The sequence below is a fragment of the Trachypithecus francoisi genome, unplaced genomic scaffold (genome assembly GCF_009764315.1).
Source record: "Trachypithecus francoisi isolate TF-2019V2 unplaced genomic scaffold, Tfra_2.0 Lachesis_group5, whole genome shotgun sequence".
Lineage (NCBI taxonomy): Eukaryota > Metazoa > Chordata > Mammalia > Primates > Cercopithecidae > Trachypithecus > Trachypithecus francoisi.
In genome coordinates, this window is record NW_022681470.1 from 147,521,715 (window position 1) to 147,542,222 (window position 20,508).

A 20,508-nucleotide genomic window follows, 5' to 3' on the forward strand; every position below is an offset into this window, starting at 1 on the left:
TGTATCAAAAGCTGTGTTTAATGATCAGACTGAACGGCAGCAAGTCCACACAGACAGACGGAGTCAAGGACAGGACCGCCGCCTCTGAACCCCTCCCCACTGGTCCAACGTCCAACACCAAAAAAGAGAGGTCCCCACCCTGTCCCCATGTACAAAATGGCTTCAGTGAAGGTACCATGACTCCCTGGGAAGCTGGTCTTTTTTGGAAGGGATCGGGGCTCACCCCTGCCACTCTCTGACCGGAACAGAGCCGTGAGAGCGCAGCGCTCAGCAGTCCCCGTGTGCAGCTGGGGGTGACTGGCTTGACAGAAACAGATTCTGGACTCGAGTCTGGAGGCTGCGTGGACAGGGCGGGTGGCAGGTGGGAGCTGGGGCCCTGGCGCCACAGACAGCCAAGGTGCAGGCTCTGTCGCTGCGGCCACGGGGAGCACTGCTTCGGAAGTGACCACGTGCAGCGAGGGGAGGATGCCGGGGCCTGGGGCCACGCCTGTCAGTTCCTGCATGGATGTCTCTGCCCCAGAGTCAGGAGAACCTCATCAGTGAGTAGACCACGCCAGCGGCAGATGTCCTCGTGGGTTCCAGAAGCTCCTAGATGCTGGGTCCAGGGGGTTAAGAACCACGCACCAATGCCACTGCCACAGGGAGAACCGAGGCCCAAGCCCCTCTCCGCGGAAAAGCAACACAGGGCCCACACGGGGAGCGAGGTTGGGTGCCGGGAGCAGCCGGGACCTCCCACGGCCCAGTCCCTCCCTCCCAGGGCCCCAGGGCCCCCGAGGGCCTGACCCAGCCTGCCTGGCGCCCACCCCTGCTTGTCAAAAGGGCAGTCTGAGATGCCCACCCCACCAGGTGGCACCAGCAGGACTTCTAGAAGTTGCGACTGTTTATTAAAACGGGGAGGAGTGTGCAGGCACGGCCAGGTGCCTCCGGCTGAGGGCAGGTCGGGGTCGGAGCCAGGGGAACGGCTTGTCCACTCACTGCCAGCCTCGTTCACGCCCCAAAACCCCGCCCCACAGGCCTGTCTCAGCCAGCGTCAGGGTCTGATGCTGCCCCGGCCACCAGGCCGTGTCCTAGGCTTGGAGGTGGCTTCTAAACCTCCCAGGGGCTCCGATCTGCTCGAGGGGGAAAAGCGATGCCATCTGGGACCAGAAAGCTGCTCCTCCGCCCGAGAACAGGATGCCGCGGGGAGGAAGGTCACCTGAAGGACGAAGCGGCCGGTGAGCACCAAGTGTGTCTGCGGCCAGAGTCCACCCACGCCTGCTCACTCATGCAGACGGCGCTTCAGGGTCTGCAGAGAGGCCGGGCAGGGCCTGCGAAGATGGACTCCAGTGGGGAGGAGGACGGACCCGCAGAGGGCTTGTGGCAGCCGGGCGAGCTTGGAGCAGCAGATGTGCAGCCGGGGCAGCTGGGCTGGGCGCGGGCATGGACCACGGGGGTCTTGGCAAGGATGAGCACCATGTTGGGGCGGGTGGGGACAGCACAGGCCTCAGTCCCGGGGACAGGCATCTGTCTATCTGTCTCCAGTGGGCGCCAGGCAGCCCCAACATCTTGGTATGGCGGACACGGCAGCGAGCGTCTCACCCCTCCCCTAGGCCAAGGCGCCAGGCTGGGCTACCGGGCACGGCTGGGCCTGGTCCTGGCCCTCGGGTTCAGCTGGGCTCCCAGGCTCCTGCATGGGGGCTCCAGCCCCCATCTCCTCGGGCATACATGGTTCTGGGGACTGCTCAGCAGGCTGGGGAGACGTGGCTGGTTCTTTGCTGGGTGGTTGCGGGGAGAGTGGTGTGGCTGAGTCTTTGGGAGGCTGCGGGCTGTCGGCTGGCGCTGCGGCCCACGGAGATGGAGGTAGGACTTTCTACAGGAGAAGGGAGGCAGAGGTGAGGAGAAGACAGGGACCCAGAGGAGGGCCCTGGTAGGGGCCACGACACCCAGCACCCGCAGGCCACGGGGGCAGGGTTAAAATGAGGCACCATCCCCAGGGGCTCTGGACCCAGGCTTGGGACAAGCAGAGGTGTCCCAAGGAGGGGGCCGGTTCCATGGCCCACAGGCACCCAGGACCCCGTCCATCCGCACAGGGGCCGTGGGAGGGGAACCTGAGGCCAGCAGAGGCTGGGAGCTGTGCAAAGCCCCTGCAAAGAGAAGCCTGGACTCTCCGTCTCTCGCCCCGGGGCCCGGTCCCCGGCTTCTCCTGAACTTTCTGAAATACCCATCAGAATGGGGAAACCTTTGGGGTGGGGGTGCTGGCCCCAGGAGACCTCTCCCTCGGGCCTGGTCTCAGGCCATGGTCCCATCTGGGGGACCCATGAGCCCGGCTTGGCCCTGGAACCACAACTCGACCCAATGCAACACACCAGTGCGGCAGGATGGGTGTGGTTTAACGTCCACAAAACCACGATGCGGGACCGCCACGCGCTGCGGCCACCACTGAGAAGCACGGCATTTCCCCCAGAGGGAGGCCGGCTACAGGAGGAGCTGGACCGATGCCCAACAGCCTGAGGATCGCCCTGCGGCGCGGGGCTGCTCCCTGGGCAGTCATGGCCTCCGAGAGGCACTGCCCGGAGGCGTGGGGGCAGCTCTCGGGCGCAATGTGCCTGAGTCTCAGGAACCCAGGAAGTCACCCCTCTTGGTTAAGCGCCCCACAGCCCATTGGAAGGAGGCCGCACCCACTTCTCGTTTACAAAAATCACAAAAGCAGAACTGACAGGGCGTTAAGCCCTCCCTGCATCGCGCACGGTTAGCCCTTGCCAGCCACCCCTGCCTCACTGAGGGGGACAGGGGACAGGGCTTCCACAGCCAGGGCCGGCCTGCTCCCCTCGCACAGGGCTCTGCGGCCCCACTCCCAGTCGGGTGCCTCGCGCTCAGCAGGAGAGCCGACGGATGCCCAACACCCACACAAGTGGGGCGCCAGTGACCATTTTGGGGGAAGCAACTTTAGAAAGGACGGCACCCCCGGGTCCCACCCAGCACGTCCGTCCACCGGCGCCACACGCGCACGACACCCAAAGCAGAAGCTGCTGGGACCCCGAGCCCCGTCGCGGCCGCGGGGCTGCTATGGCTGGAGGCCTCACTCAACTTTAAGTCTAGTTATGGCTCACTAGGCGACTGTTTCTCACAGTCAGAGCAAACTGGTATTCACCGCAAAGCCGCTGCCCGTCCAGAACACGCCCAGCTCCCGGCGCCAGAGTGCCACGGCGCAGCTTGTCACCAGCGTGCAGGGCACCAGGTAGAGGAGAGCGGGCTGGCCACGCTGCATCAGGGCCAACGCCACGAACGTCACCAGGAGGCCAACGCCATAGGCTGTGGGGACAGAGGCGGCATCCCCTCAGCCAGGCAGGCCGGGGCCACCACCCACTTCCCTGGGAAGAATGCGAGCGGGCTGGGGCGGTGCAGGGCAGGGGTGTGCAAGGACGGGAGAGGTAGAGCGGGGTTCAGCCAGCAGGGCCACAGGCTCCTTGAAGTACATGGATCCTTCTGGCACCTCCTGGGCCACACTCCCATCCTGACCCCACCGGGGCCAATGAGAGGGGCGCCAGGGTCACCGAGGACATGGAAGGGGCAGGGCGACGAGAGGGACAGGGAGAGGCAGGCTTCGTGCAGCTGCAGGACAGCGGGAGGCAGATGGGATAGCAGACGGGGGCTGCAGGACATGTTCAGGATGCAGTTTCTATGAACCTCTAATGAGAAAATCAGCCGAAGGTGAACACATGTGCCTGACCAGAACACCCTTGGACACCGAGCTGGGGGTGTATAAAGTATGTTCTCAGGAGACACCCAGTGAAAGGTTTGGGGTCAAGGGGCACGGTGCCCCAGTCCCCTGAGAACACAGCCTGTGATTTACATATGTGTGCATGGAAGTACACAAACGTGCACACGGCCACCCCGGGCACCCACAGGGGAGGGCTGCCAGGACCCCCCCTGCTCACGTCCCTGACGTAAACTTGTGCAGTGTCTGCCTAGAATCCACGCACGTCCTGCCAAACCATAAATCCCTGCAGGTTCCTACAAATACAAACACGACGTCACTGAGGGTGGCGGCCGTCCCACGGCACTGCTTAGGGAATACTGGCCCAAAAAGTCCGGGTGTGTTCAGCACAGATGCAATTTCTTTTCCCCAAATATTTTCCACCCACAGCTGGTGGAATCCACAGCTGCGAAACCCATGGCTAGGGAGGACCAACTGGAGTCCATGGGAGAGCGCACGAGTGTGGAGAGAGCAAGCGGAATCAAGCGGACGTGAGTGAACGAGAGAGAACGGAATCAAGCGGATGTGAGTAAACGAGAGAGAACGGAATCAAGCGGACGTGAGTGAACGAGAGAGAACGGAATCAAGCGGACATGAGTAAACGACCAGTCCCTCTGAGAACGGGGCACGTAGGAGTTCTCTGTACCGACCCTGCAACTGTCTTTTAAAATTTCAAAATAAAGCTCTGAGAAAATTAACTTTTTACTAGAACATTCTTAAAAAAGAGCCACTGTGTCCAGCAAGCACACTGCTCCTGGCACTTTTTCTAACACTCATCTCTGTATTTCTGACACCATGCCACAGGGAGCGTCCCTATTGGTCCATTTTAGACCATCCACGTGTCCATCAGCCATCATCGACAGAAACAGAGACAAACGGAGAGGTCTGGCACCTATAAAATCTCAGTGGCTTCAATCTCAGGAATTACAGGAACAACTTGACAAATTATGCTTCAGGAGAGAGAAATCTCTGCAGCTGTGTTTTTATTTTTTCTTTCATTTTATTATTATTTTTTCGAGACAGGGTCTCCCTCTGTTGCCCAGGCTGGAGTGCAGTGGCCCGATCACGGCTCACTGCAGCCTTGAACTCCCAGGCTCAAGTGATCCTCCCACCTCAGCCTCCTGAGTAGCTGGGGCTACAGGCACATGTCACCATGCCTGGCTAATTTTTGTATTCTTCTGCAGACACAGGGTCTTACTATGTTGCCCGGGCTGGTCTTGAACTCCTGGGCTCAAGCAATCCCCCCACCTCAGCGTCCCAGAGTGCTGGGATCACAGACATGAGCCCCCGGGCCCAGCCTCAGCCGTGATTTTAAAGGGTAATCATGAAGCCGGTAAAACGGCCGAGGGGAAAGCCAGGGTCACCTACAGCCGCAGGAAGCAGGTGTGAGGGGACCACCACCAACCAAAGGGCACCGCAGGCCGGCCTGAGCTCTCCTGGCCCTGGGAGTGAACGTCAGGGAGCCGCGCGGAGGGCTGGGCGAGGACGTGGCTCGGCAGAGGCGGCTTACCCTCAGCCCATGAAGCAGAAAGCACCACAGCTTCTCAGGGCCGGCTGCGGTGGGGGGACATTTCTTAAAACAATGTCGGTTAACAGAAAACGGCACTTTGTGTAAACACTTTCATAACAACAGAAACAGAAGACAAAGCAAAGAAGAAAAAGACAAAAAGAGGAAAACAGGAAAGAAAAGGAAAAGAACAGAACAGAACAATGGAAGCCAGGGAGAATGAGAAAGAGGGGGATGCAGGCACAGGCCCAGGCACAGGCCCAGCCACCCGAGCCCAGCTCCCAGAGAGGCCAGGAGGTTAGGGTTAGGGTGTTATGGTGTTAGGATTAGGGTGTCATGGTTATGCTGTTAGAGCTGGAGTCACGGTTGGGGTTGGGGTCACGGTCAGGACAGAGGCTGAGTCAGGGCGGGGCTGGAGCCGGAGTGGCCAGCATGAGCTCGACCGAGGCACTTACCGATGGTGCAGGCCACGAAGTACACTCTGGAGGACTGTACCTGGATGTCGAACCTGTGGCAGTAGGCCACCAGCAGCCCTGGGGGAGGCACACAGAGGAGGCTCACCCAGGCCCACAGAGCCTTGGAGCGGGGACTCCCTGGGAGCAGGCGGGCGCCTGAGCACTTGTGGGCGCCGTGGGCCTCTCGCTGCCCAGTGGCTGCTGTCATTTCACAGACAGGTCACATGCTTGCTCAGGACAGGGCTGCCATGACTCTGTGGGTAAACTGAGTCCACAGTGAGAGCAAAGCCCAGGCAGACACACCTGGCAGGACCCTGGGGACACGGAGGCTGTGAGGGTACAGTCTCTGCCTTCAGAGCCACGTGAGCTCACGAGGACCCAGGGCCCAGCAAGGACCCCTGCGCAGCCCTGAGCAGGATGGGGGAGGCTGTCTGCAATCAGGAGGCCTTCCCTGCTCCCTAGGACCCAAAGGGGACCTACCCCACCCAGGCAATGCCCTCGCTGCCCAAGCAAACGGGCCTCGACGGCCCCAACCTGCCCAACCCTGACCCTCAGGGCTTTATCTGCAGCCAACGGTGCACAGGCCGCTCCCCGCCAAAAGCAAACCTCAGTCGTCACTCCTAAGGGCAAACCTCAGTCGTCACTCCCAAAGGCAAACCTCAGTCACCCAGGGCCTTGACCCACAACGCGAACCGTGTGCCCCACTCGCCTCAGTACCTGGCACCAAAATGTCCCCGAAACCCAGGAGGGAGAAGGGCCGGTCACACAGAGCCAGAGGCGAGGAGTTCAGCCTGGGCACCTTCAGGACCATGGGCAGCTGCAAAAACGGGAAGAGGACAATGTCCTCCAGGACCCGCATCCGGCCGCAGGACGCCTCGAGCCCTATCCCTCTCCGCGCAACACCTTGGCCCATGGCAACCTAAGGCCCTGCGGTCAGAGGACGCACCTTCTCACGAGTGGCTGAGTCCGAGGGCCCTGTGGCCACCTCCACCATGATGCTGCTCCCACTCTGCACAGAAGGGGATTGAGTGAGGGGTGGGGTGATGGGATGGGGGCGGGGGAGTGGGGGGATGGGGTGGGGGCGGGGGAGTGGGGGGATGGGGTGGGGGAGCGGGGTGATGGGGGTGATGGGGTGGGGGAGCAGGGGGCGAGGGAGCGGGGCGATGGGGTGGAGCGGGGCGCAGGCAGTCGCCTACCTTGGTCAGGAAGGGCGTGATGAACACGAAGAAGATGTCGTAGAGGAACAGCACCAGCAGCAGCAGCGTGCAGGCCTGCGAAGGCCATGGCTGAGGGCGGCCCCCACCCTGGCCTGCGCCTCCCCCACACCCCACTTCCACTCCCATCTCACGAGGCCCCGCGCCTCCTCCTGGGAGGAAGCCTTTAAAGGAACCCAGCAGAGCGCCAGTGCTGGGCCGCACCACGCAGGAGCAGCTCTGGAAGCAACATCAGGTTGGGATTTAAGGGCAAAAGTTAGGCTTTCAGAGTCTCTGCATAACAGGAAGGAGGAACAGGAGGGCGGAGGCCCATGCCACACAGGGCTGGCTGTGGGGATCCAGGCAGCCGTCCCAAGCATTCAAATGCCACTCGCTTGGGGTCCTGTGGGGCCCTCAAGGGAATGCGGCCGCCTGGGGCTTGACGACATCCCCGTGCTCCCGGTACCACGGAGGCCAGTTCCTTCAGCCCTATTCCACCGTTCTCCCCACCACCTCATGCAGGTATGAGTTGCCCCTGCCAGGACCACCGCCCCGCAGCCACCCACCCAGGCCGCCTCGGCGGGGGCTTTGGGACCCAATCTTCAAGCCCCACCCTTCACAACAGGCCGAGGTGGCCGTAGCCAGGGCAGTGAGCAGGAGCACAGCCCTGCAAGGACCACAGCCCCACATGGGCCAGGCTTGGGGGGAAGGCTCCCGCTACCCACGCTGCCCCGTAGCCGCACCCTCCCCGCGCTCACCTTGAAGGTGGGCAGACGGATGGTCTTCAGCATGTAGAGGCAGAAGGCGATGCCCAGGGCGTCCTGGAGGACCCAGGCCCACCTGCAAGACAAAGCAGCATCCCTGCCGGGGTGGAGGCTGGCTGACCACCCAGGATGCCGTCTCCTGTGAGCCACACACAGGGCCTTCGCTCTCAGCCAAGAGGCAGCCCTGCTGCCCTTCCACCTGCCCAGGGGATGACCCTGAGGACCCCAGACCCGTGGGAGGACCCCTGCTGTTACAACTCCAGCAGGGCTGGCAGCACAGGCCCCACCGCAGGGCCCCCCCTGCGGAAGCAGGGAGAGGAGCCCACCACTCTGCAGCCAGGACAGTGGACACAGGCCTGGCCGGCTGCGTCCCCTCAGTCACTGTCCCTGGATGGTGGGTGCCAGGCTGGAGGCCGGGGCCAGGCAGAGGGTGCAGGTGCAGGAGGGCTTGGGCACTGACCCCCTCCAAACTGCTTTTGTTTTTGAGATGGAGTCTCACTCTGTCGCCCAGGCTAAAGTTTGGTGGCACAATCTTGACTCGCTGCAGCCTCCGCCTCCCAGGTTCAACAATTCTGCTTCAGCCTCCTGAGGAGCTGGGATCACAGGCGCCCACCACAATGCCAGGCAGATTTTTTTTGCATTTTTGGTAGACATGGGGTTGTCACGTTGGCCAGGCTGGTCTCAAACTCCTGACCTCAAGCGATCTGCCCGCCTCGGCCTCCCAAAGTGCCGGGATTACAGGCACGAGGCACCGCGCCCAAACTGTTTATTAAAGTAAAACTTGTGCCACACCAGGTTTCCTTGCAGAACCTCTGGGTCCACAGTGGGTGGGGCTGCCATGCAGTGGGTGCCCTGGAGCAAAGCACAGAACCGCCTCCTGAACAAGGCCACAGCCCCTGCACCCAGCCGCAACCTTGACTCTCTCCCGGCCCCATGAAGCCCCCGCCGGCCCCTGCCCTCCACGGAGGCTCCGCCTGCCACTTGCTGGACGAGCTCCCCAGCGTTCCTCAGCATCTCAAACATCAAGGGCTTCATTGGCAAATGGGATGAAAACATCCCCTGGGCAGGGCGGCTGCTGACAACAGAGGCCTCCATGGAGACGCCGGAACAGTCCGTTCCAGGCGCCACACGCCACAAGCACCCAGAGAACTGGGGCCAGTTACTTTCTGATTTTATGTTATTTCTTACATAGAGAGGGGCTCTCGCTGGTTGCCCAGGCTGGTCTTGAACTCCTGGGTAAAGTGATGGTCCTGCCTTGGCCTCCCAAATGTTGGGATCCCAGGCGTGAGCCCGAGCCCAGTTGACTGCAGCCTGCTCTAACTTCACGTGACGCAACGAGTTTCCTGGCTTGGAAATAACTGAAAGGATTCATTTTCCCTTCGTGTACAAAGGATTCAAAATATTTTCACGTCTTCCTTCTGCCAGTTAAACGTGCCACGGCTCCAATACACACCAAAGCCAAGAGCACTTGGCTGCCTTGGGAAAAAACCGAGAGGAAACGCCAGACGGTATCAGTGACGGTGCTGGGGGCCAGGCGGGGACAGGCCGGCTCCATCCTCCCAACACAGCGCCAGGCACTCGGCCTCGTCAGGGAGGGGGCCAGGCGGGGACAGGCCGGCTCCATCCTCCCAACACAGCGCCAGGCGCTCAGCCTCGTCGAGGAGGCCCGGACGGCAGGAGGCAGCCACAAGTCCAGGCCACGTAGAAGCTGAGCGAGGAGGGAGCAGTGCCTGCCCCACCTCCATCACTGCTCAGAGGCCGTGGCAGGCATGACCAAGAGGATCGGCTGCCCTGGAGCCCATACCCTGGGCCTCGGGCCTGCGGTGCGCACGTTGGTGCCAGAGATGGGGACAGCGGGGGACAGACTGTGGCTCTGGGCAGCGATGCCCTGCACAGGAGTCCCATCCAGGCCTGCTGGAGGACATGGCTCCCGGCCACAGAGGCTCTGGCCTCTCCTCCCAGATTCCAGTCAGGGTTCCCACGGCACCTGGACAAACCCAGATGAAACGACCCCACGGCCCCATCAGGGCAGCCCGGGGCCAGGGCTTGTCATAACATGGTCCTGAAGCGGCTCCAGGCTGGGGCGGCCTCCAGGGAGGGCAGGGAGGAGTCAGGGCCCCAGGAGTCCTGTGGAGGGAGCATCTGAGGATGTCACCGCCCGCCGGGGCCCGGGGGAGGCAGCACTTACTGGTCCTCATTGCGGAAGACACCCCACACAACGCTGACAGCCACACAGAAGAGCGCCAGGAGCAGCATACGGGCCTGCGGGCGCTTGTGGAAGTAGGGCAGGCTGTTGTTGGGGATCCTGGGGGGCATGGGGCAGTCAGAGCCAAGCCCACCAGCCCCCGGCGTCATCCCACTGCCCACCACCCTTGGGCCCTGCCCAGGCACCCCCTCCAGAGTGGCAGCCTGCACTCTGTCCTCCTTATGAAACTCCACAGCCCCGCACGATGACAACAGTAGGCACCCCAAGGCGGGGCAGAGCCTGGCCCAGACAGGTGCTGGGGGGGCCACTGGCTGCACCCACAGAGCCCCCTCGCCTGTGCTGCACCCCCTCACCCAAGGCCCTGCCTGCTCCAGGCTTCCCACCTCCTCACCCAGGGACAGCAACCCAAAAAGGTCTCCCCTGGGCGAGCCCTGCTTCATAGACCCAGGTCTGATCTTGCTGGAGACGCCCCCCGGCAGCTCCCTTCACCCCTAAGAGCCAGGCCAAGCTCTGCGCTGTGGGAAACCTTCTGGGTTCCCTGGAGAACCCTGGTGCCTTTCCACGCCCTGGCCAGTCTGCCACCTGGGGCAGGGTTCCTGGGAACAAGAGCACCCTCCCCCCGCCACCCTGGTGCCTGGCTGCTGGCGGCCTCCGTTGATAGCTCGCCCGGACGCTGCCCTGCTCCTGGGCCTTAGAACCACAGGCAAGCGCTGAGGAAGTGCCTGCTGTAGACTCTGAGCTACACTGCACCATGGGGGGCTCTGGGGCGGCAAAGGGGCCGTACGTCGGGGCCAGCGAGGCAGCCTCACCTGCACTTGCCGAAGGGTAGCCGTCGCACGCAGGGCGCCAGGCAGCTGTACAGGCCGGTGGCGGAGGCCAGGCAGAAGATCCCAATGACCACGTACACTGCAGGGGCAGGGCCGTGAGGCCAGGGGCCAGGCCCGCACGCCACCCTCCCTCCCCCAGGGCCGGCTGCATCTCCACGCCGCGGCCCACCCGCCCGGGGCCACGCACCAAGGAAGTCATAGAAGTAGTAGAGCAGCACCAGCATGGAGCAGCACATCACCACGAACACGCAGGTCATCACTGGCGTCACGTCCACCGCCTCGTCCTCCTGCTTCTCGGGCCCATCCTCGCGCTTGTGCTTCATGTACCTTCTTGGGAGACACCGTGGGGTCGCGGAGCGCTGGGGCCGGCTGGCCTCAACAGGGCCCAGGAGTCCACAGCCACCCAGGGGAACGCGGCAGAAAGCCCGGAGCAGGAGGGGACCCAGGGGGGACTGAAGTGCAAGGAACCGCCCCAAACGTCCCCAGGGCAGAGGAGACCACACAGCAGAGGGTGGCAGGGCCCCCGTCCCTGGGTTGAGCTGGGGTGGCCACTAGGCCGGGCCAGAGGCTGGCGTGCGGGTTCTGCACAAAGAGCCCTGGACACGGGGCCTTCCCAGACCCAGGCGGCTGGGCAGGAGTGGGCAGCTAGCCCCAGCCACCTGCCCACCCTGCACCTGCCACGCCCGTACCTGCCACATCCACACCTGCCCAGCCCCGCACACCCACCGGGTCCCCGGAGCCCGCCCCAGCAGGAAAAGGGCCTGATTCTGTCCCAGGACCTCCTGAGGAAGAAAGGAAGGGCTCCACAGTGCCTGCCCAGGCCAAAGCGCTCGCTGCTGTTCCGGATGAGAAGACTGGCCGCCCCAGCCCGCGTCAGAGCCGCCCGCCCGCTCGCTCGCCCGTCACAGCCCACGGACGGCACGAAACTCACTTCTTCACGTCCCGACTCCCAGCCCAGTAGCCACCGATGGCGACAGTGCCCACGGCCATGATGAAGATGATGACCATGTTGTAGTCCAGCACTGGCTCATGAGGCGCGTACAGCGCCACCCTCACCATGCGGCCGAAACGCTGCCTCGAGGAACACACCAGGGGCAGGCATCAGAGCCACCCGCCAGCCACGGGTCTGTGTGCAGCGGTGGGCTATAGGGCTGGGGCTGGAGACCCTGGCCTGCAGGGGCCACGCCTCACCCCCCACCCCGGCACAAACGCCCCCGCAGCCAGCCCGAAGCCCCTCCCCATGTCCGCGGGAGCGCGGGTCTGGGCAGCGGCAGACCTACCCTGAAGATGTCCAACATGTCCTTGTAGCTGAGCAGGGCCACAGGAATGCCAATCTCATCAAATTGCGTCTTATTGCCCCCCGGGGGGACCTGGGGGCCCAGAGGAGGGAGCGGCAGGCATCACCCGCAGCAATGGGTGGGCCCCCAGCTCTGTGCCCATTTGCCTCCTCTCCTGGGACCCTCACTCGAGGCTCAGGCCAGGCAGGGGGCGCCTGTCCGCTCCTCCTCTGCACCTGACAGCCTCCGGCCTCCCAGGAGGACCCAAGGACAGGGAGGCCCAAGGGCATCAAGACTTCTTCACCCGATAACAGGGCCCCGGGCCTAAGAGAGCCGATCCCTCCCTCAGCCGTGGGACTCTCTAACCGCACACACACATCCTGAGTGACACTTGTCACAGCCCACGCCTGCCCACTAGGCCACCCTGAGCCCCGCACCCACTGAGGGCCTCTCTCAATGATGGCAGCACGTGCAGACGGGGATGACACCCTCGGCTCTGCCCGGCCTGCTCTGGCCTCAGCCCTGAGACCCTGCCCCAGGCCCCCCCGGGTGGCCAGGCTCAGGCTGCAACACTGGCGGGGGCAGCCCAGAGCCACAGGCAGGGCTGTGAGGGAATTCCTGCACTCCATTTTCTTCTTACCCCAAAACTACACTTCAGGGGCACTGCGCACCCTGCCCAGCCCAGCAGTCAGCATGTCCCCTGCTGTGACCAGCCTTGCCAGGCCCCCAGCTCTCAACCACAGCCCGTTTCACAGAAGATGGAAAAGGGGTTGGGCTTCAGGCCACCTGGCTAGGACCACACAGGTGAGCACAGCCCCACTGGCTCGAGAGCCAGGGCACCAGGGTTCCCAGAAGGGACCAGTTCAGGGCCAGGCCATCTGCTCCTCAGAAGACACCCCAATCCCATCCCTGCGGAGAGTGTGGGTTCCGTCACCCCGGGGGCTGCTCTAGGACAAGCACCCAACAAGACCACGGCCAGAGTTCCACAGCCCCAGCCAGCAGCACAGAAAGAACAGACTCATCTCTGCCCTCCCTCTCCACAGCCACACTCAGCCCGGATCCTCCCCACAGACGGCCTGCCTTTAGCGAGAAATCAGAAGACCAGCCCCTGCCGCTGCTGCCTCCTGCACCCCCCTCCTGCCCCTGAGAGCTGGCTCAGCGGTGGGGGCGCAGGGCCGTACCAGCCTCTCCCTGCTGACGATGAGCAGCCCGCGTGCTCCGCTGCCCTGGGCCAGCCTCACTTTCTCATAGAAGGTGCAGTTCCCCCGGGCCACCAGCGGGATCTGGTTGCCAAAGCCGTAGGCAGGGAGGTCCGCTGCGGAGCAGAGCAGAGAGGCCGTCCAGTTGCGCAACTGCAGGAAAGACTGGAAAGGCCAGGAAACGGTTTTGTCTCACGTGATGCGAGTCACCAGGAGGGCCCAGCTGCCCCTTCTCCCACCCAAAGCCTGCGCTGAGTTGGATCTCAGCTCTCGCCTAAAGTCCCGCGTGGCCTCGGCCCCACCTAGGCAGAGCCATCCCTATGGTGGTTCCCACAGCAGGGCGCTGGGTGACGGGTTGGGCTGCCTCATCTGAGCAGGGCCGGAGTCCTCACAGACATGGCTGTCCCCTGACACCTGAGCCACCCTGCGAGCCATCACAGCTCACTCAGCAAGACCGAGTGGGTCCCCACCACAGCCCCACCATGACCAGGCATCTGTGAGAAACGGGAGGGGTTCCAGTGTGCAGAGAACAAGGCCCCGACTCTCAGCGACCTCACAGCCCAGGAAGGGAGCCAAGACACATGTGCGCACACACACACGCGCACAGAGCCAGGCCGGTGCACACACACACACACGCACACCCACAGCCAGGCTGGAGCACACACCCACAGCCAGGCCAGAGCACATGGCACACACACACCGCCAGGCCGGAGCACACACAAACGCACGTGCACACATACACAGCCAGGCCGAAGCACACGGTACACACATACACACACAAGCATACACATGCGCACTCACGCTCAAGCACACACATACCTATTACACACATGCACACACGTGCACACATACATAGCCCAGAGCACACGGCACACACGTGCACAGGCAAGCAAACACCTGTGCACTCCTGCTCGCGCACACATACCTATTACACACACACGCATGCACACACACCACACGAATTCACATAGACAAATGCACTCAGGCATGTGCACATACATGACACATGAGCTCACACGCACACACTCATGCACACACATGAACTCAAACACACAGGCACACACATCCACACACAAACCTATTATGCACACGTACACACACATACATACACCTATTACGCACGCACGCGTGCACAGACACATGCACACATCCACAAACATACCTATTACATGGTTACATGCTTACACAGACCTGCACACACACACATATGCACTCACACACCCATACAGAAACCTATTGCATGCACGCTCACACACACGTGCACGAACACAGACATACACACTCAGACCCATGCACATGCCCCCACACACCTATTAAACATACGCTCACATGCACACCTGTGCTGACACACCTACACACGCACTAAGGCACATACATGTCCATGCACATGTCTATTACACACGTGCTCATACACACTCAGGCATATGCACACATACACTCATGCAAACTCACGTAAACATGCACTCAGACACGTACACATGTGCAGGCATGTACCAATTACACACATGCTCACGCACACACTATGAACAAAGCAGACAGGAAGATGCTAGCACCTCTTGGCCGACAGGCCTCGAGGGATCCAGGAGGGGGCGGGACACAGTGGGAAAGGAGGTGGGGCCTGAGGGACGCAGGGTCTGAGGGACACAGTGGGAAAGGAGGCGGGGCCTGAAGGACTCAACAGGAGAAGTGGGGCCTGAGCAATGCAGTGGGAAAGGAGGCGGGGCTTGAGGGGTGCAGTGGGAAACGAGGCAGGACCTGAGGGATTCAGTGGGAAAGGAGGTGGGGCCTGAGGGAAGCAGTGGGAAAGGAGGTGGGGCCTGAGGGATGCAGTGGGAAAGGAGGCAGGGCCTGAGGAACATGGTGGGAAAGGAGGCAGGGCCTGAGGGATTCAGTGGGAAAGGAGGTGGGGCCTGAGGGATGCAGTGGGAAAGGAGGTGGGGCCTGAAGGACGCAGTGGGAAAGGAGGCAGGGCCTGAGGAACATGGTGGGAAAGGAGGCGGGGCCTGAGGGATGCAGTGGAAAAGAGGGTGGGGCCTGAAGGATGCAGTGAGAAAGGGGGCAGGGCCTGAGGGATGCAGTGGGAAAGGAGGTGGGGCCTCTGAGGGAGGGAGGGACCCACTCAGCAGCAGGTGTTAGTGCCCCAGTCGGGAAGATGGTGAAAGGAACAGGTCTCGTCCCCGAGACCCCCCTGTGCCCTCTCCTGTCACTCCTCCAAGGACCCCTCTGTCCAGGCCCACTAGATGGGGACCCCAGCATGGAGCAATAGAGACCCTTGTCCACCACATGGGGCTCAGCCAGTGCCTCTAGGTTTGCATCCCAAGGCCCTATGGATAGCTTCCATTGATGACCAGGGTTGGGGAGGCCCAGGGGAACTAGGGGCTATCCAAGAGTCCCCCAGACCTGGCCAGGGCCTGCCTCTCGCCTCTGGATCTTTCCTGCAGCCCTGGCTGGATGAGTCTCTAGAGCCCTGGGGCCCACGCATTCCCCTCCACGGCGCGCCCAGCTGGTGGGTACTCACCGCCTTGCTGAGGTCATGTGGCAGATGGGCCCACTGCGGGTTGTAGAGGATGCAGTAGTCTTTGCCTCTGGGGCCCCCAGCCTCGGAGACCACGTGCACCATGCCGTACTCACCGGCCACCTGCGGGACAAGGCCGGCGATCAGAGCCACAGCACGGGATGCGTGGGGCTACACCGCCCCACAAGAAACAGGCCCGAGGAGAGGAGGACGCCTCCAGGAGGGGCGCCCGTGTTCACGAGGTCGTCTGGGATGTCTCCGCGTCTCGACAGGACAGACAGGGATGTGACCGCACATGGTTCATGGCAAAGGCGCAGACCAGCTCACCTTCCTCAGGGGCCCAGGCTGGTGACCACGAGTGTGTCAGGTCACCTCTCTGTGGCTCCCGAGTTTCTGCACCAAAAAATAGGGATCGCATCACCTCCTGGACCTCCCAGGACCAGTGGGCACGGTGGGAGAAGGACGGCCGAAGGCAGAGCCCTCAGCAGGGAAGAAGGGCAGGGCCCCAGCAGACCTGGCCCTGGGCTTGGGCGGGAGGCCTGGACATGCCTCCACACCCCCCAGGTCTGGGTGGCCTTTGACCCACAGCCCCATGAGCACTGCCTGTCGACTGGCGCTCCAGGGACACAGGGAGACCAGGCACATAACGGGTACCAGACCAGGGGGATGGATCCCAGGTCGGCCGGCACCCCTCAGCTCCTGCTGGAAGAATAGCAGGAAGCAGCTGAGCCAAGGGGCCTACAGGCACTGGGGTCCTGAGTGGGACAGGCTGAGGTTTGCAACAGGTCACGCTGCCACCAACAGGACAGACAGCGTCGTGCTCCCCGCGAAGCCCCAAACCAGCAGAGTCCAGCACAGCAGCTCCCACTTCCCAGGGGGGAGAAGGAACAGCCAGCCAGGGCTTCAAGTTCGTGCTCTCCAGCCTGCAGCAGCAGTGGCTCAGAGAGGGCCACAGGGGAAGGTCCGGATCCTCTGGCAGGAGCCCCTGACACAGAACGGGGACGAGTGGCCAAAGCCGGCCAAGAGGAGCAGGGGTAGTGACCGACCGCCCTCGGGACAGAGCGGGCCCAGGCCCTTGCCATGCTCTCAAAACGAAGTAAGGGGCAGGACCGGGCCCCGAAGCCCTGGACGCCTCCCAGGAGGGTCGCGGAGTAGACGGGCCTGGACCAGAAGGGCTGACCCCCGCCTCCTCAATCCAATGCTTAACAGAGCAGGATGGAGCTATGAGGAAAGACGCGATTCCACATGCAGGAAGCTGGTGCTGCTCACCACACTTCCCGCCGCGGGACCCCTGCAGACACTAAGGGGCTCTGGCCTAAGCAGAGCCACGGTTCTCCCAGCAGAGCCCAGTCCAGTCCAGCCGCCCACACCTACCATCCCCACCTTCCTCCTGCTCCCCTGCCCAGGGCCCCCAACTAGCAGCTGACGAGGACATCTCCGTCTCGTGAGGACACCAGTCACCAGAGGGTCTCACAGGGACGGGGCCCAGGTCCCAGCTGCTGCGTCACGCTGCAGACCCTCAGTGTGGGCCCCCAGGGGAGCCCGGCCTGCACAGGGAGGGGTCCCAGGAGAAAAGCCATGTGCCAGGGACCAAGGAGACCCACCCCCGCGCCCTAGGCCCGCCTGTTCTCAGGAGCGCCCAGCCCTCAGCCTTCCAGGGCTGCAGGGCTCATCTGCACACTGCGGGCTCCTGGGCCAGGCCTTCCGGAGCTGCAGGGCTCCTGCCAGGTTGTAAACCTCCCAGACAGACAGACAGCCACACCCCCTGGTCCCCAGGGGACCTGCCATGGAAACAAACAGGCCACAGCCACTCACCTCGTCAGGAACAGGATGGCAACGTATCTGGAGGGGGACTGAGCCGTGCACCGAAAGGGCCAATGCCACAACGCCACACGGGCCCACAATGCAGACGCAGCTCTGCCAGGCTGGGGCTGGGGAAGGGGAGCTCTGGCTTGGCTAAAGGTCCCGACGGTCCCTGATGCCAGACACCAACCCTAGCACACGGACACAGACTGGCTCTCCAACAGCCGGGCCCTCACTGAAATCACGCAAGGGCTCCGGCCTGGTCTGGGAGCATCTTGATCAAGGCCCTGGCGACCTCGGGGTGGCAGCATGGTGAAAGCCCACGGAGCCCCAGTCCCCGCAATTGCCTGGGGGTCTCATAGCACTTGGCTAACACTGCTTCCTTCCCACACCTGCCCCAGCCCAACTCCAAGCACCTCCCGTGTGACCTCCCCTGGAGCCGAGGCAGAGTCAGGAGCCCTTTCTTTCCAGTTCTGCCCATCAGACTGCCTTCACTGAGAGCAACCCTTAGTCTGGCCCTGGTGCCGAACCCGGAGGGTACCCCTTCCAACACAGCCCCGCAGTGTTCAGAACCCCTCGCACCTACTCCAGGAGGGATGGTATCGGTCACGGCAGAAGCCAAGAATCCATAGTCCGGCCCACCTTCCGTGTTTGTAAATTAAGTTTTATTGGAACACAGCCAAGCCCATTCCTAAGGAAGAGTCTCTGGCTCTGGAGGTACAACAGGAGAAACCGAGCATCCGCACCACAGGCCACGTGGGCCACAGAGCCCAGCAAAACTACTGTCTAGCCCTTCCCAGAAAACACTTGCCAAGCTCTGTTCTATGGGATCAGGGACTTTGGTGAAAAGTGTCTTTTGTGTAAAATGGGGACCGATAGAACTGCTTCTCTGCTTCTCTCTAAAAGGGTCATTTAAAAGCACAAAAGCACATTCATGCATTTTCCTCTCCACAATTCGCAAAACTGGTTTTCTGTTAAAAAAAAAAAAAAAAAAAAAAAAAAAAAGCCTGTGCTTCTATCAAAGGCCAGAGAACGCAGCGGCGTCTCACCAGGAAGTTTCCTCGTCTGCTGAGTTAAAGAAATTGGGAACAATTCGTCCAACGGCCACAGCTCTGAGGGCCAAGTTCTAGTGAGGCCCGCCGAAATGTGGAGGAGCAGAAAAAGCTGGGGCTACAAGGACAGGCTCAAAGCCCAGGCCTCGACCTCCAAATCCTTCACAAATGGCAGCGCAGATGCTTCACCGCCGCACACAGGTTTAGAAACTTCCAGGCTTAGAAACCCTGCTTCGAAGTGACTGTGAAAGCATCCATGTCAAGGGCCTTGGAAACAGGCCAGTGAGTCCAGGCCGGGAGAGCCTCCCTTCTGCGAACACAGGAGTTCCAGGAGCCAGCCCGGGTCCAGCCAGGGCCATCAGCTCCAGCTCAGATCTGCTGAGGAATGGGCTCCATGGGGTGGGGGAGGGGAGGTGTCTCACTGGGGAGGTCACAGAATGGTAGCAAGCGAGTCCAGGACTGTCACCAAGCAGGCTTCTGCCCAGAGAGCTAGTCTCATTCTGGGCAATCGGACTCAAATTTCCACTGCCACGAAGCACCGCCCCCCAACAGGGACGGCGTCTCAGGGTGTACTGACAACCAGGGTTCTGGGAAGAGCAGGAGCACCTGCCCTCTCACGTCCCTCTGACACCTCCTTTGACTCCCCACCCTCCAGATAAAGCTCACACTCCTCAACCCGCCCAGGTTAAAGTCCATGCACCCCAGCACAGAGAGCCTTCCACAACCTGGTTTCCACCAGACGGCCTGTCATCCAGCCTAAGAGGCCAAATGCTCTGCCTTCACTCTCTGCCTGGGGCCACTCGCACCACTCCCCACTCCTCTGTGCCCCTGCTCCAGCATCCCTCCACGGCCCACCCCCCAGGAGCTCCTTGGTGGTGGCATCTTTCAGGGTGTAAATTCTCCCTTCCAGCATTATTCCACCCTGCACTCCAGCCACAGCCCACCCCTTGCCAACCCCAAATCACCTGCCAGCTCTCACACCTCCCAGCCCCCGCTCATGCTGCTCCTGGTGCTTCCAACACCCCTCCCCTCCTGCCCACCCGGCAAACTCCTACTCATCGCTCAGAACACCTGCTTCAGGGCTGGGCATGGTGGCTCACGCCTGTCATCCCTATACTTTGGGAGGCCGAGGTAGGTGGATCACCCGAGATCAGAAGTTTGAGACCAGCCTGACCAATGTGGTTAAACCTCATCTCTACTTAAAAAAAAAAAAAAAAAGCAGGTGTGGTGGCGTGCACCTGTAATCCCAGCTATTCGAGAGGCTGAGATGGGAGAATTGCTTGAACCAGGAGGTAGAGGTTGCAGTGAGCTGAGATCACGCCACTGCACTCCAGCCTAGGCGACAGAGCGAGACTCTGTCTCAAAAAAAAAAAAAAAAAAAAACACATCTGCTTCGGAAAAGCCTTCCCAGGCAAACTGACTCCCTCCCTCCACAGCTTTCTGTGATCTTTCGTCCACCTTTGGCTTTCCTCCTCCTTCCAATGTCTGGGGTCTCTAGGTCCCTGGCCACAGAATGGGGGGAGTCCAGGGGGCTGACAGGGCAGCTGGGGGTGGAGGTGGGGTTCGCAGAAAGCTTCTGAGGGGGCCCTCCAGCCTTGCAGAGACCACGGGCGTTTCAGGGTAAGAGAAAAGACTAGACAGCGAAGCTCCTGCAATGAGCTGCAGGCTTCCCTGGCACCAGGTCACAACTGGACAGCATGTTCATCGAGATGCGACATGATCTGACATACTTTGAAAGGGTCACTCCTGCTGTGTCGAGGATGGACTGGGGATGTGGGGGACAAAGGCAGCCACAGCAGGGGGATGGCAGTGGGGCTGGAGGAGTGGAGACTAAGAAGGAGCCTGGTGGCAGCGACGCCTTAAGAGAACTCTGAGAGAGGACTGAAGGCTAAGGGCTGCATTTGTGAGGCTGCTTCGGGTTCCATTCCCTGAGCCACCAAACTCAGGAGAGAGGGAAGATTCGGAATTAAGAAA

General features: G+C 61.8%; 1 protein-coding gene across 3 annotated transcripts in view; it reads right to left on the reverse strand.

The window, feature by feature from the left end:
* Positions 1-20,508, reverse strand: part of SPPL2B (signal peptide peptidase like 2B) — a 21,480-nt gene continuing 972 nt past the window's right edge. Inside the window, exons 2-15 of one of the 3 annotated variants that reach the window (XM_033195164.1) lie at positions 15,683-15,802; positions 13,147-13,329; positions 11,969-12,058; positions 11,620-11,759; positions 10,876-11,015; positions 10,671-10,767; positions 9,844-9,960; positions 7,650-7,731; positions 6,895-6,969; positions 6,645-6,707; positions 6,416-6,515; positions 5,699-5,776; positions 3,131-3,291; positions 1-1,849 (exon numbers count right to left, since the gene is read on the reverse strand). In XM_033195164.1, the coding sequence (XP_033051055.1) occupies positions 1,586-1,849; positions 3,131-3,291; positions 5,699-5,776; positions 6,416-6,515; positions 6,645-6,707; positions 6,895-6,969; positions 7,650-7,731; positions 9,844-9,960; positions 10,671-10,767; positions 10,876-11,015; positions 11,620-11,759; positions 11,969-12,058; positions 13,147-13,329; positions 15,683-15,802 (1,710 nt within the window). In that variant the 3' untranslated portion in view covers positions 1-1,585. Of the gene's footprint in view, positions 1,850-3,067; positions 3,292-5,698; positions 5,777-6,415; positions 6,516-6,644; positions 6,708-6,894; positions 6,970-7,649; positions 7,732-9,843; positions 9,961-10,670; positions 10,768-10,875; positions 11,019-11,619; positions 11,760-11,968; positions 12,059-13,146; positions 13,330-15,682; positions 15,803-20,508 lie in introns of all 3 variants that reach the window. The other 2 variants (XM_033195163.1, XM_033195165.1) reach the window with 2 other exon arrangements.